Here is a 15,544-nt window from a genome sequence, read left to right as displayed (position 1 = left end):
AGAAACTTTTAAAAAAATATTTAAAGGTTGCCCTAAGTCTGAAACACCCCAATGGTACATAACCAATTGATTGTATATCTGTAATTCAGGAGAACAGTTTTACTCAGTGGATTCCATGAAATGAAACTTTATGCCATACTTTAAATTTATTTATTTTTTCTGCTTCCTGGCCCGCCTTTCTCCCACAAATGGGATTCAGAGGGGCTGATGGTAAAATAGTACACTAAGTACATGTACAATGAATGAATAAAGATGTAAAACAGCCTTTGAAGAAAACACATACACAAAAAACACAACAACCCCTCCAGTTAAAAGCCCCTTCCTTCCTCAGCAAGTGAGGTCAACTACTCCTGGCCCACCAAGACTGAAAAGGACTTTGACTGATGGCGGAAAGGGATGGTGGCCAACCAGCCTAACTTCCCTTGGCAAGAAGTGTCCAAGCCTGGGAGTCATTATCACGAAGGCCTTCCTTTGTCTTCCCATCTAAAGCGCCTTTTTCTGTGGTTGGTCCAAAATAAATTTCTCCCCCTCCAAAAAAAACCTTCAAAGTACAGGCAAGCTCTCAGCCTGGATCCAAGCCTTTAAGATCTCTCTGGGTCCTTGTTCCTATTTTGTATCGTCCCTGGGAGTGGGCACAAAGAACTGCCCCAAGACTTTGTCTTTTTGCTGAATGAGAGACATCCAGAGCTTTTGAATTGCGGTTTGGATGCTCCTTCACCAGCAAGTATAGCTCAGTGGTTCAGGTCTCGGACTGCACAGCCAGAGGTTGGAAGTTCGATTCCCCCACTGGGCCTCTTTGACAAGGGCTGGACTTGATGACTCATAGGATCCCTTCCAGCTTTACAGTTTTAAATGGTGATTTAAACAGACTGGCTGGCTGGCTGGCTGCAATGCTTTAGTTGTGGCATTCCCGTCATGGGTAGGGGCTGGCTTGGCTGATCCTTGGGGATCCTGTGAAGCTCTACAGGTCTATGAGGAACCTCTCACTACATCAGTTCCCTCGAATAGCCACATATGCAATCCTTCCCCATGGTACCACCGTTGGAAGGTTCCCACCTTGTAAAGATGGTATCCCCTTCCCCATTCTGAAAAAATCTAGGAGGGGACTACCTGCATCATCTTAGAACTGCAAAGCTAGAAGGGACCCCATAGATCATCAAGTCCAGCCCCTGTCAAGGAGGCACAACGGGAAATAGAACTCCTCATCTCTGGCTCAGCAGCCAGAGACTTAAACCACAGTTCTCATAATAATCTTAGATCTGCAGAGCTGAAAGGAGTCCATCAAGGAGTCCCACCCTTTTTCCTTTGGCAACTGCAATGTGGTTTCAGGGAAAGCCCTCTGAAATCTGAACAACATACAGGGGTGAGCTGCTCAGTATACCTTTACTGAGGAATGTGTCACTCGAATATTTGCCACTTGGGGGACTTGGTAATTCCCTTGCTGAAAAATGGACTGAAACCAGTTTGAAGCTGGTTTGTGTTTCTACTGTGGGCCTGAAGTAAAACAGTTTATGAGGGAGAAGGCTAAGCAGCAATATTTCGGTTCTCAGAGTCCAGTCCGACTTCAGGCACATTGCAAGAAAACAAGACTTGTTGAAAAGATGGGAATGCTGGGGAAAGTTAAAGACAGCAGCAGAAGAGGATGATTGAACGGGAGATGGCTCCTCTTATTGAAGATAGCCATAGCTTCAGCTTTGCAGGAGCAAAGATCAAGGTGAGAATCAAATGGCAGCAGTGAGAAAAGGGCCATTAAGGATGGGATTTTCAGATTTCTTGGATCACATATCCCTAAATTCTCCTTTCCAGAAGTTTTACCTGACTCATACCTTACAGACACCTCAGTGCAGCTCACCTGGGGGAAAGGTTTCAAATGAAAGACTCTGAGGTTTAGCTAGTACGGAAGCGAGAGCTGGACCATAAAGAAAGCTGACCACCGAAGAATTGATGCTTTTGAATTATGGTGCTGGAGGAGGCTCTTGAGAGTCCCCTGGACCGCAAGGAGAACACACCTATCCATTCTGAAGGAAATCAACCTTGAGTGCTCACTGGAAGGACAGATCCTGTTGGCTATCTCATGAGAAGAGAAGACTCCCTGGAAAAGACCTTGATGTTGGGAAAGTGTGAAGGCGAGAGGAGAAGGGGACGACAGAGGACGAGATGGCTGGACAGTGTCATTGAAGCGACCAACATGAATTTGACCCACCTCCGGAAGGCAGGAAGGCCTGGCGTGCTCTGGTCCATGGGATCACGAAGAGTCAGACACGACTAAACAAATAAATAACAACAACAAAGCTTTAACCAAGCTTCCTGTTCCTGTCCCAGTGGTTCCCTGGGATCTTTCTTTCTGAACAAGAAGCTAGGCCTAGCTAGGCCTCAAACCCTTTCAGTTTAGGCCTTTTCTCCCAGGTGAGCCACATTAGGTATCCGTAAGTCAGGTAGAACTCTCAGAATAGGGGAACAATGGAATCTGTCGTCCACGAAATCCAAATATCCCTTTTCTAAATGGCAGCAGGACACTGAATATAAAAGAGGTGTCTTCAGTTCCTTCTGAAAAGATGAGCCAAGACAAGGCCAAGTGAAATTTCGTCAGCTGGTTGTGCCGCTGTCTCGGCACCAACACTCAAAAGGCTCCGTCCCTTGGGCCGCACTGCCACTGCTGGACAGTCCTGTCCCCTCCATGCCTTTGGAAGTCACGAGCCACACTTTCAACTGAGCCTGAGCCCAGTGAAATGACACAAAATCAGAACCGTAAACTGCTTGCAAGACTTGACAGCACGGCAGCCTGAACCAGACAGTCTTCAAAGGCATCCGTAATAAATAGCTTGAAAACGACCGAAGTGTGGGTGCTAGAGATCCAGAATGGAGGCAGCAGGGCATTCCTATCCTGTGGGTGGGCTTTCCATCGACAACCGGTTCGCAACAATCAGATTAAAGCAGGGCTTAGGTCTCCTCCAGCCCTTCTTAATGACAATCCAGCTCCATAATAAAAGGGGTGCTGGCGATACACCTGCTGAAGCTGGAATAGTCCCTTCCAGACAACATCATAACCTGGCCTTACAAAGTTGTTTCTAGCAGGAACACCAGGTTATACACCGGGTTGCTAAGTGAAGGCGGCGCTTTACCCAGAACAGGTGGGATCACCTCTGTCCTGACTCCCATGAACGCCATCTTGTTAAGACTAACGACAAGTATGGTCATCCTGATGCACTCCAAATTGGCCCCTATGGCCTGTACTGGGCATGAAATTCCTCCTTCTTCTCTCCAGACTCTTGTGTGGTTCATTAAAGTTCACACTCATAGACACATATACACATCTCCAAACCTCCAGACGGTACCTGTTCCGAGCAAATTCTTTGCTAGGAAGGAGAGACTTCTGCTTGAAGTGAACCCCCCCTCCACAGCCCAGGTGTTTCCGTGGTTTTCTCCCCGCACAGAATCTTTACAGGTTTCTTTTCATTTGTTTATTTCACTGAGGTGATGCTATAACAACATGTTTCCTACTCCGCTATGGATTCGAACACCTTGTGAGGCTTTGCTCGGAGCAAAAGCTCTTTCTGTAGATACCTCTTGGGCTCCCCAGCATAACTTTGAGGATGAGAAGTAAAACATTTTCCTCAGGCTCTCTTCTAATATTTCAGGGGCTTCTCTGTTGTGTGACTTCTTTGATGTAAAGCAAGCGAGTTAGACCAACAGAAGCTCTTTCCACACTCCAAGCACTGGAACGGCTTTTCCCCGGTATGAATCCTTTGATGGCAAGTGAGGTACTTACTGGTGCTGAAGCTCTTCCCACATTCCAAGCATTTAAAGGCTTTATCGGCGATGTGAATTCTCTGGTGGCTGGCGAGGTATCGGCTAGTGCTGAAGTTCTTTCCACACACCAAGCATTTGTAGGGTTTCTCCCCAGTGTGGATTCTCTGATGGGCCTTCAGACTGGTGCTCCTACTGAAGCTTTTCCCACATTCTAAGCATTTATGTGGCTTCTCCCCGGTATGGACGATTTGATGTAAACTGAGGGAGTTGGCCCAACAGAAGCTCTTACCACACTCCGAACATCTAAATGGCTTCTCTCCCGTGTGGATTCTCTGATGGGCAATGATGTATTTGCTGGTTGTAAAGCTCTTCCCACATTCCAAGCATTGGTAGGGCTTCACCCCCATGTGGCTTTGCTGGTGGGAGGTCAGGCTGGTGCGCCTTCTGAAGCTCTTTCCGCATTCCAGGCATTGAAACGGCGCTCCTTCGATGTGGGTTCTCTGATGGCACACGAGGCTGTGTCTTGAGGTGAAGCTCTTACCGCACTCCACGCATTGATGTGGCTTCTCCCTCGTATGAAGACGCTGGTGGTAACTGAGGCTTGCGCTGTGCATGAACATCTTTCCACACACCAGGCATTTGTAGGGCTTTTCCCCGGTGTGGATTCTTTGATGGCATGTGAGGTACTGCCTCGTGCTGAAGCTCTTCCCGCACTCCAGGCATTTATAGGGTTTCTGCCCCGAGTGATGCTGGTGATGGTAACTGAGGCTTGTCCTGTGACTGAACCGCTTCCCGCACTCCAGGCATTTGTACGGCTTCACTCCGGAATGATGTCGTTGGTGGTAAGTGAGGCTGGTGCTATGAATAAACTGCTTTCCACATTCCAGACATTTATATGGCCTCTCCCCTGTATGAATTCTTCGATGACAAGCGAGGCTTCCCCTTCTACTGAAGCTCTTTCCACACTCCGAGCATTTAAAGGGTTTTTTCCCTGTGTGGTTCATCTGGTGTAATGTAAGGGAGTTGGGCCAGCAGAAACTCTGTCCGCACTCGGTGCATTTATACGGTTTCTCTCCTGTGTGGATTCGCTGGTGACAAATGAGATATTTGCTTGACCCGAAACTCTTCCCACACTCCAAGCATTTATGCAGTTTCTTCCTGGTGTGGCTCTCCCAGTGAGCAACGAGGTTGGATTTACCACTGACGTTTTCCCCACAAAGAATGCATTGGCTCCATTCTGTTTTTTCTCGGATTGGGATTTCGTAAAAGTCCGCGTTGTGCAAAAGAGAAAACTCCCTCATCCACTGATCTTTCACCTCAGTTTTTGTCCACCACTCTTCCCAACTGGTTTTTCCCATCCATTTGTATGGTTCGGGTTCGTTTTCTTCTGTCTTCTGCACGTCACCTCCTGGAAAGACAAAAAGATTACTTCTCAGAGCCCTGGAAGAGAAGAAGGGCCTAAAAATCAATTACAAATAACTTTGGGCCCATCATGAAAGGATTTGCTTGAAAAGGCAAGAATGCTGGGAAAATCAGAAAGCAGCAGGAAGAGAGGAAGACCGAGCATGAGAGGCATTAACTCAATAAAGGAAGCTATGGCTTTTCATTTGCAAAACCTGAACCAGGACTATTAACAACCCCGTCTTCCAGAAGTTCTCTCATTCACAGGGTCAGAGTGAGATGGAAATGGGTTGACAGCCCACAACAACCAAGGAAGGAATAGAAGGACCTTCACACTCTGCTTCACACTCAACATACGACCACAGGCTTATTCAAGTGGGCAACAAAACAGCTACTCAGAACCACCAACTGAAAAGGGGCAACAGTTTCACACCTTGCTTGGGGATATCCTGGAGGCATCTAGTTGGGTCACGGTGGAAAGCAGGATGCTGAGCTAGGCAAGGTTTTTTCCTGATCTAACAGGACGTTTCTTCATCCCACCTTCCTTTGGAAGCCAATGAAGGGGTAGACAATGACATGCAAGCCTGACAGTTACTTGCTGTAGCCTTTGCAAAGGTCTGCTGGCTATGGTCTTCCTGTGAAAAGGTGTGAAGACACCTTCCCAAGCTGGAAGACATTGACTCAGAGGTGACAAAACATCAATGGTATGCAAAAAGGGGGCTAAAGTTATTGGCCAGATCCACCTAAAAATTTACACTGCCTTTCGGTCCAACAGAGTACAGTGGTGCCTCGCATAACGAGCGCACCATTTAACGACGAATTCACATAGCGATCCGTTTTTTGGGATCGCTAATGCGATCACATACTGATGGTTCCAATGGGCAAAATTCGCTTTGTGACGATTGGTAAGCGTTTCGCTATGGAAAATGCGCTATGGAGGAACATCGCTGAACGGTGAGTTTGGGGCCCATTGGAACGCATTAAATGAAGTTTAATGCGTTCCAATGGGTTTTACTATTCCGTTTAGCGATGTTTCCGAATAGCGATGGTTAATCCGGAACAGATTAACCTCGCTATGCGGGGCACCACTGTACATTTTAGCAATGAACTGCCTGTAGTTAAATAGTTGGCGTCTGCAGTTCCTGTCATGTGCCCAGTCATGTGAGTGGTGTATGACAGGAAACACAATCTCCCTCTATAGTAGGACCCCCATATCTGCAGGATGGGTATCCATGGTTTCACTTATCCATTAAAAGAAAAAAATCCTAGAAATCAATATTTCCATTATGTATTTACCAGAACAGGCCACTAGAGGGAGCCAGAGACCATGCTACGTATTCTTTTGGTTGAAGACTACATAGCATGGTGTCTAACTCCCTCCAGTGGCCAGCTGTAGTAATACATGTGAAAATACTACCCTGTTTCCCTGAAAATAAGACCGAACCTGAAAATAAGCCCTAGTAAGATTTTTCAGGATGATTGTAATATAAACCTGTTGAGATTTTGATGTGAATATGTATTAAATATAAATGTTGTACAAAGTAAAATGGCTGATTTTACCTGAGTCATGTACAGATTGTATTCAGGCGTGGATACCAAAGTTTGAGGCTTAATGTTGTACAGCTGTGGCACATGATAAAACTTTGTGTAACCAGAAAATGAAGTAATGTATTTTCTGATTAGTCCCAGAACTGTACATAAGTCATGTGTAAAGGGAACATTTTATCTGCTGTAAGTCAGGTCACTTTTTTCCTATGCTGTGTGTTGTATCATGTCATGTTATGCTGCTCTGTATGTATGTAAATAGACTAAGTTGATATTTTACTCTCTGTGTAATAGGGTCTATGAAAGCGAATATCTCCTTACTCTGTTAATGTTATGAGAATACACGTTTAATCAAAATTCTCCACAAAGCCCTACCCCCAAAATAAGCCCTAGTTAAGTGAAACCCTGTCCTCCACCATTGTGTAGCAACCAGAAGAAGACAGGACTGCAAAAAAAATAAATATAAGACCCTGTCTTATTTTTGGGGAAACACAGTATTTTCTAGAGTTTTTTTTCATCATGCTATGTATCGTGTTCACTATTATCTGTGGATTTCAGTATCCATGGGGGCACGGGCTTGGAACCAATCCTCCGCAGATATGGGGGTCCTACTGTAGTTAATCAGCACCAATTCACCATTAAGATAGAACACCAACAGGCATAAATAATATAAGTTGGTCTTTTTTTCCCTCCTATTCATTCATTCATTCATTCATTCATTCATTCATTCATTCATTCATTCATTCATTTTATTTATACCTGACCTATCTGGTCATTACGACCACTCTAGGCGGCTTCCAAACAGATAAAAATAATATATAAATATATCAAAATAAAGAAGAAATTAAACCAAGAGAGTCCTCTGGATTTTGCTGAAGTACAGGTCTCATTGTTCTTGACAACTGCCTATGCTTGCTAGAACAAATTAAATTTAGTGCACCGTGACCTGGAGAATGTCCAGGCTCCTCAACCTGATTTCACAAGGCTGATTTCTATTCCCCCATGGACAAAAAGCTGCCTTACGCAAAGAGGCCACGATCTGAGAGTTCTCCTCCATGACTTCCCTGTGGAGGGCCCTTCGGCCTGGATCCAACAGAACCCATTCTTCTTCCGTGAAGGACACAGCCACCTCCTCAAAGGTCACCTGAAGGAAGAAACAGATGTTGCACCCCCTTCAAAGTCACCACAATGGTCTCTCCCTCTTCACAGATGATCCGGGGGGGCTGGAAACCAAGCCTTATGAGGAAAGGCTGAAAGAACTGGGCAGATTTAGCCTCCAGAAAAGAAGACTGAGGAGTGATACGATAGCATTTTTCAAATATATTCACAAAGGCTTTCACGGCCGGGATCTAATGGTTGTTGTGGGTTTTTCGGGCTTTTTTGGCCGTGTTCTGAAGGTTGTTCTTCCTGACGTTTCGCTAGTCTCTGTGGCTGGCATCTTCAGAGGACTGGAGTAGAAACTCTGTCCTCTGGAGTAGGAGAGTTCCTACTCCAGTCCTCTGAAGATGCCGGTGAAACATCAGGAAGAACAACCTTCAGAACACAGCCAAAAAAGCCTGAAAAACCCACAACAAATAACTTTTCAAATACTTCTACTGTGAACCTACAGAGGAGGGGCACAGTCTGTTCTCGATCATCCCAGTATGCAGGACATGCAACCATGGGGTCAAGTTAGAGGAGGCCAGATTTCGGTTGAATATCAGGAAAAACTTCCTAACTGTTAAAAGTTCTTGACATTTAGTGCAGTTGTGTCCGACTCTAGGGTGCGGTGCTCATCCCTGTTTCCAAGCCGTAGAGCCAGCATTTGTCTGTAGACAGTTTCCATGGTCAGATGGCCAGCGCGACTAGACACGGAATGCCATTACCTTCCCACCAAGGTGGTACCTATCTATCTACTTGCATTTGCATGCTTTTGAATTGCTAGGTTGGTAGGAGCTGGGACAAGCGACGGGAGCTCATTCCGTGGTATGGATTCAATCTTATGACTGCTTGGTCTTCTGACCCTGCAGCACAGGCTTCTGCGGTTTAGCCCACAGCGCCACCACGTCCCGTCCTAACTGTTTAGAGCAGTACAAAAATGGAACCAGTGACCTCGGGAGTTGGTGAGGGCTCCCAACACTGGAGGCATTCAAGAAAAACCTGGATCATCACCTGGCAGATATGATTTCATGGTATTCCTGCCTTGAGCAGGGGGTTGGACTGGATGGCCTTGTAGGCCCCTTCCAACTTCATTTTTCTACAATTTCTATGATTCTAAAACAAAATCCACTCCACTACACCTAAACTATAATGGAGGACTCAAGAGTTTGGAACTTGCATTCCTAGTAAGTAAGCAACTCAGATGTGGGCAGAGAAGAAAATATTACAATCCCATCATTCTCCCATCATCTCCAACACCCTCCCACTCCCGTTACCTGTTCCAGATGGGCAGAAGCTGATTTCTTTACACCACGACACGGAGATGAGTTACGACGTCTCATGGACCTCCTCGGTCTACCTCCTGTGGGGGCCACAAAGACAAAGGGAAAACTCATTCATTATTTTCCAACCTTATCCTTAAACTATCATTTGCATCTTAGAGCTGGAAAAGATCCTAGGGATCATTGGATACATTATCATTAAAAAAAGAAACCTGTTAGGGAGCAGAGTCTAACTTCCATGGGCTCAGAAGAATATAAATACAGAACAAAGTTAATAATGAAGGCTTCACATGTATGTTACGGGCGAATGTTACATTCTTGGACTCCAGCTCCCAGCAGCTTAAGCCAGCCTGAGGAATGATGGGAGCTGTAATCCAGCAACATCCAGAGGGCTTCAGACAATTGGTCTTTTCCACTGCCTCAGACCATGGAAGCAACTGGCTTATATTTAACAATAATTATGTGCTGTCAAGTTGACCAAGGATAATGGTGGCTCCTTCCAAGATTTTCTAGGTAAACGAGTATTCACAAGTGGTTTTACCATTCCCTTCCACTAGGGGCATCCTGGGGCTGTGCAGCTTGCCCAAGGCCACCCAGGCTGGCTAGTCCCTCAGGAAGCCCAAGTGGGGAATCAAACTCCCAACCTCTGCATGCAGGTGCTTAAACCGCTAGGTTATTCTGCCAGCTACCGATCCTATCCAAATATTAAAATTATGTGCTACCATATTAACATTGCTGCAAGAATACAGTGGTGCCTCGCTTAACAATTGCCCCGCATTACCACGAAACCACTTTACGACAATCTTTTTGTGATCGCAAAACAATGGTCTAAATGGGGGAATTTCGCTTTGCAATGATCGGTTCCCTGCTCCAGGAACTGATTCTTCACAAAACGATGTTTTTCTAACAGATGATTGGCGGTTTCAAAATGGCCGCCGGGTAATTAAAATGGCTCCCCGCTGTGTTTAGGGATGGATTCCTTGCTACACAGGCAGCGAAAATGGCCGCCGTATGGAGGATCTTTGCTGGACGGTGAGTTTTTACCCCATTGGAATGCACTGAACGGGTTTCAATGCGTTTCAATGGGGTTTTTTATTTCGCTTTACGATGTTTTCACTTAATGGCGATTTTCCTGGAACGGATTACCATTGTTAAGCGAGGCACCACTGTAGTTTGGAATCAGATCTTGCCAACCATTTAATAATTAGTGCAAGTTCTTAATTTTCTTGTGGGGGCGCCCTGGAACTTCGCCGCTTGCCCAAGGCTCCACAGGCTGGCTTTTCTGCCAGAAGGCAGGGATGGGGGGGATCGAACGCTCAACCTTTGGCAACCCAGTGAGGGGCCCAACTCACAAAGCAAACCAGCCAGCTTTACATTCAAAAAAAAAGGGGGAGCCACCACACTGATAAACGCCCCTCTGAAACCTTACCCCGTGAGGCAGCTCCTTCAATATTCTCCTGCTTGATCCACCCCGACTGTGAGCTTCCTTTGGCGTCCGGTGGAGTCTTCTGTCCTTCAGGAAGGCTTGGCAACTTGTTTGCAAAGGAAAAAACAGAAGAAGGATTAGAAACGGGATGGTAGAAGATAAAATCTGGGAGATTAGAACTCGGCTCCTCCTTGGAAAAGGTTCCATTTAAAAGCCGGCCACTAAGTGGTGAGTTTTGGGATGTTTCTTGAGCACCTTCTCCACCCCATTCAATTTACCAGCCCCTCACCTGTTGTTCTTCCTGTCTCTTCTCCTCTGCCTGACTCAGGAGGAAGCCTTCGGCCAGGGCCACCGCCTGGGAACTGGTCTCTGCTCCACATTCCTTCACCCAGCTGGACATCTCAGGGGGAAGGATGGCCAGGAACTGCTCCAGGATCACCAGGTCCAGGATCCGATCTTTGGTGTTTTGCTCTGGCTTCAGCCACAGGCGGCAAAGATGATGGAGGCGGTTGCAGATCTCACGAGGGCCTTTGGCTTCCTGGTAGCGGAAGTCCCTGAAGTGCTGCCGGTGGACCCTGGAGGTGGGGGTCTCCTCACTGGGGCTCTTCTGATCCATTTCCCCCGAGACGTCTCCGCGGCTTTCAGTCCGAGTGAGCCGGTGGGAGGCTGGAAGGTCCAGCCTGAATGACTTCGGCTTCTCTCTCTTTGATCTGCTCCCCTTCTTAGAGGCAGCCTCTCACAAAGATGATGGAACACCGGCTCCTTCTGTCAATTTCTGTCAGAAAAGCAAAGAGGACCAACCCAATGAGTGGCCAACAAGATGCTCAGTGAATGGACTGTTATGAAGCATATAATAATCACAAATAATTGTGCGCCATCCATTCTGACACGGTGACCCCTTGTCGGATTTTCCGGGTAGAGAACAGAAATGGTTTCCCCCTTCCCTTCTTCTGGGGGGGGTGCCCTGGGACTGTGCAGCTTGCCCAAGGCCACCCAGGCTGGCTCTTTTCCAAAGAGGCACAGTAAGGAATTGCACTTCCCAGCTTTTGGCTCTGCAGCCAGAGATCTAAACCACTGAGCAATCCAGCCAGCCTAAGCGACAGAAGGGACTGGACCTGTTCGAAGATTTTCTGTACCAAGCGTGAAGCAAAATGGTGATTGGGGATTCTAATGGCAGCCATGAAGGAACCAGAAAAAAAAAACTGAATTTAAGATGTGAGGATAGGAAAGCCACAGAGTGAGAAAAATAAACAGCAGGGGCAAAAAATCTTAAAATTGCAAAGCTGGAAGGGACCCTATAGTACAGATCAATACGCTCAGCCTCTATCGAGGAGGGGGCACCGGGGAACTGAACTCCCCACCAGATGCCTAAACCACTGAGTTTTCCAGCAGCGCTCATTCATTTGAAATGTGTTCTGCAGGAGAGCTCAAGGGAGATCTAGCCAATCTGCTTGGCCCTTGGGGCCAGTGTTACTCCACCCCATCCAGAGACATGGGGGCAAGCCCTCCATAAGAAAGGAAAAAAGGGCATACCGCCCCCCCCCCCACAAGAAATAAAAAGTTATTTAAAAAAAATAAGGGTAGTGATCAGGGACAAGACAGGTGGCCCTTTATTTTCTTCACATTCAGCCGTAGATTCAGCTGATGGCAAGCACCTTTTAAAAAAAGGAATAAATTCAAATTTATGGTCTGGCTGCCCTATTTCTTTCCAGGATTGAAGGACAGGGTTTTGTAAGTAGTAAGGGACCGGGGGGGGGGGGGACCTCTCTGGCTTCCCCATAACCTTCTGTCTCTCCTGGCTGACCTTTTGACTGAGCTGGATTTTAGGGGGAAAGGATGCCCCCCACCCCATCCCCCCCACATTGCTCACCCATCTTGCACTGCAGATCTGGGAAGGGGGTGCCCCCCCATAACCAAAGGCACCGGGGGGGGTTAAGGAAGACTCTCATCAGATCCCACCCATGCACCCCATTTCCCAACAAAGGCTCCCAAACAAGAGGGGGGGGGAGATACAGGGTGGTCAACGACCCTCTTTTACTGCAGCTCCTCTGCCTTAAGCTGGACCCAGGTCTGGCTTCATTTCCCCCTCCCTCCACTTGCACCCCCTCTTTTTTTTGCTCCCCCCCCAAAAAAAGCCACCCACCTCCAGCTGCTCCCCTCCAAGAGTGAGTGAAGACAAGGGTGGGGAGGGGGCTTTAAAAGGGAGGCCACGCCCCTAATTCCAAGCCCAGCCCCCCTCCCCACTCCTCAGACTTCCTTCCTCTCTAGGAGGAGTCCTCCTCCTCTTCTCCTTCATTTTAACCCCTCGAAGGCCAAGCCGGAGGAAGGTCTTTCCTCTTTTTGAGGCAAATTTTTTGCAAAACGCCAAAGGATGGGGAAAATGAGTCATAAAACGCAAATTCCGCCCCGTTTAGGAACAGGTGAAGATAGAAAAAATGAATTGCAAGGCGGCTTGCTTCAGGATACATACCGAGGGAGCCATGGATCGGTAGAGGGATGAGGAGTTCAGAGCTGGGCGTCTGGGACTACAACACCCAGAATCTCCAGCCAGCATTGTCGCAGTCCAAAAATGGAAAAGCTGATTTCTCCCAAAAGCGGGTGGTGGTAGTGATGGTGGTGGTGAAAGGGCTCCTTGGGGGGGTGCCGTCTTCTCCATGCTCGCTGGGGATTATGGGAGGTGTAGTCCGAAGATTACCCAACTCTGCAAAAGGTCGTTTTCTGCAGAAGGGGTGTGCCTGAAAAGGGAGTTCTTGGGGACCATTATCGCCCGTGACCGCTAGATGGCACTCTTGTATTTTAAAAAAAATCTCTCTTCTTTCCCCTCCTCCCCTTTAAGTACAGTACAGAAAAAAAATCGATTTTCAGAAATGACTACAGTATCTTTTACAATTACTTTATTTTAACCTTGTGGGTTATTGTCGATTTGGTCAGATGCACGGAGTACACTAATCCCTCCAACATGCTCAGAGGGCTGAAAAGGTTTCTTTTGGGACGATGCTGGGAGATCTAGTCCTAAAAATTTAGTTAAAATGTTTATTAAAATTACCATTTTTTAAAAAATTACCTCAATATTTAACAAATAAATATATTTAACATTGACCGAGAAGCTCCCTTGATCAATGTAAAGCTTGCCTGAAGAAAAAAGTGATTCACTTCCTTGCGGAAGGAAAGTCAAGATGGGGGCTTAGATTTTGAGCATCCTGAAAAATCATACTAGGGCTTATTTTCAGGTTAGGGCTTATTTTCAGGGTTGTACCATAGTTGTCCAGAATAACGGTGTTATCTAAATCTAGACCAGATATGGTAGCAACTTTTCTATTTTATACTGGAAATCACTATCTTTTCCCTGCGATTGTGGTTGTGTTGTAAGGTGCCATTATGAAAAAGTGACCTCTAAAAGGCTCTGTCCTCGTCATGCTCAGGTCTTGCAAACTCAAGCCTGTGGTTCTTAGGGAGTGAGTCCATCTCACATAAGGTCTTCCTCTTCTCCTAATACAGTCCACTTCCCCTAGTATTCTTGCTTTTTCCGATTATTTTCCTAGTATGTCCAAAGCTCAAGTTTCCGCCTAGTCATTTTTCCTATCCTGACCTTGATCTCCAGGGACACATATTTACATTTGATCATCTTCTCTCATCACGGAAGATCCGCTTCCACACTCAGCCATGAAACTCTCTGGGTGATTGTGGCCCTTGCAGGGTTACGGTGAAGATAAGACGGAAGTGTTGTTAGTGGGTGGTTCGTCCGACAGGCTAGAGGGATACCAGTTGTTTTGTTGTTGTTGTTTAGTCCGACTGGTGCTGACATTAAAAACCTTCCTGTTCTGGAAGTTTTTTAATTGACATTTTTAATTTTAATTAATAAGTCATGGATCTAGATTGTTTTTGTAGATTGTTTCTGTTTTTATTTTTGCTTTTGTAGAGTGGATGTGGCCGTATTGGTTTTTAGTGTGTCTGTTTTTAACTGAACTGTTTTAACGGATGTTGGAAGCCGCCCAGGGACTCTTGCAGAGGACGGGAGGCATACAAGTCGAATAAATAAATAAAAATAAAGAAATAATTAAAAGGGCAAGGGAGAGAACCAAGTTTGCGGCCTTGACCCCACCGAAGCAGGATATAAATCAAAATTTAAAAAACACAGGCATAAGGTGGCTCCACAATTACCCAAAGGGGTCATTGGGCACATTCAAAGTCATAAAGCCAACCCTAAAATGTTGTTTTGCAACATGGTGTACTGTAAGATTATTTCCCAAAATCCTGAGTCAAAGACACCAACCTGCCCCCTTTTAACCCATGGCTTCCTCACCATTTAAATCATCATCATCTTAGAACTGGAAGGGGCCCTCAGATCATGAGTCCAGCCCCTCTGGAGGAATTTCCAGTGGGGGGAATCAAACTCCCAAACTCCGGGAGTTGCCTAAACCACTGAGCTGTCCAGTTAAAACAGTTATCGGGGGGGGGGGGGGGGACACCACAAAAAAGTCATTCTATAATGCACATTTTTCTTTTTCTTTTCTTGCAAGTCACTTCTCTTTACCTCCCTGTCCCATTCTCACCCCCAGTTTTTGCCCGTCTGCCTTCCCCAGTCTTCCAACCATACTGGGCAACTTTTTCTAATTTCCCTTGTTTTTGTTATTTAGAAGGCGGACTCCCTCCTATGGAATCGTGTCTTGTCTTGCACTTCCCATAAAACTTAGCCCCAGCCAGCCACTTCCTTTGGCCTTCAGGCTCAAGAGAAGCCATTGTTTCTCAGCTAAAAGGGATGATGATCATGCCTTCAAGGTCTGCACTTTCGTTCTTTTGGCTAAAGCCCCCCCCCCAAAAAAAGTCGAGCCAGTGGGGGGAATTCCTCCAGACTTTCAGGGACTGCAGGCCATGAATTCTGAAAAACCCACGCCTAGAAGTCTGCAATTCAACAATTGCTACCATTTCTCGCCTTGAGAAGCTTTTTCGTCCGGCAAACTTTATGACTTGCCTCTGTATCCTCTGGCTGAACGTACATTGC

The 15,544-nt window shown here is 46.4% G+C and overlaps 1 protein-coding gene across 2 annotated transcripts; it reads right to left on the bottom strand.

Annotated features, from left to right (window-relative positions):
• Window positions 1-127: 127 nt before the first annotated feature.
• On the bottom strand, window positions 128-15,430 carry LOC110091348 (uncharacterized). Of its 2 annotated transcripts, none has more exons than XM_078387522.1 (6): window positions 13,013-15,430; window positions 10,832-11,317; window positions 10,546-10,648; window positions 9,111-9,196; window positions 7,720-7,840; window positions 128-5,158 (listed from the first exon to the last, which is right to left on the bottom strand). In XM_078387522.1, exons 2-6 carry the CDS (start codon window positions 11,156-11,158, stop codon window positions 3,627-3,629), a joined length of 2,169 nt encoding a protein of 722 aa, XP_078243648.1. In that variant the 5' UTR covers window positions 11,159-11,317; window positions 13,013-15,430; the 3' UTR covers window positions 128-3,626. The 2 variants fall into 2 exon arrangements, with proteins under 2 accessions (XP_078243648.1, XP_072844106.2); XM_072988005.2 differs by lacking the exon at window positions 13,013-15,430 and adding an exon at window positions 12,686-12,747.
• Between the last annotated feature and the right edge of the window lie 114 nt (window positions 15,431-15,544).

Source organism: Pogona vitticeps, chromosome 2, assembly GCF_051106095.1.
Source record: "Pogona vitticeps strain Pit_001003342236 chromosome 2, PviZW2.1, whole genome shotgun sequence".
Classification (NCBI taxonomy): Eukaryota; Metazoa; Chordata; class Lepidosauria; order Squamata; family Agamidae; genus Pogona; species Pogona vitticeps.
The sequence above is the reverse complement of the archived record's forward strand: the minus strand, read 5'-3'. Positions and strand labels throughout refer to the sequence as shown.

Coding starts and splice junctions, on each gene's coding strand:
- LOC110091348 (XM_078387522.1), bottom strand. CDS start 11,158: ATGGATCAGAAGAGCCCCAGTGAGGAGACCCCCACCTCCAGGGTCCAC. Junction 9,197..10,545: donor TGAAGGAGCTGCCTCACGGG/GTAAGGTTTCAG, acceptor TGGCCCCCACAG/GAGGTAGACCGAGGAGGTCC. Junction 5,159..7,719: donor TCAGATCGTGGCCTCTTTGC/GTAAGGCAGCTT, acceptor TTGTCTTTCCAG/GAGGTGACGTGCAGAAGACA.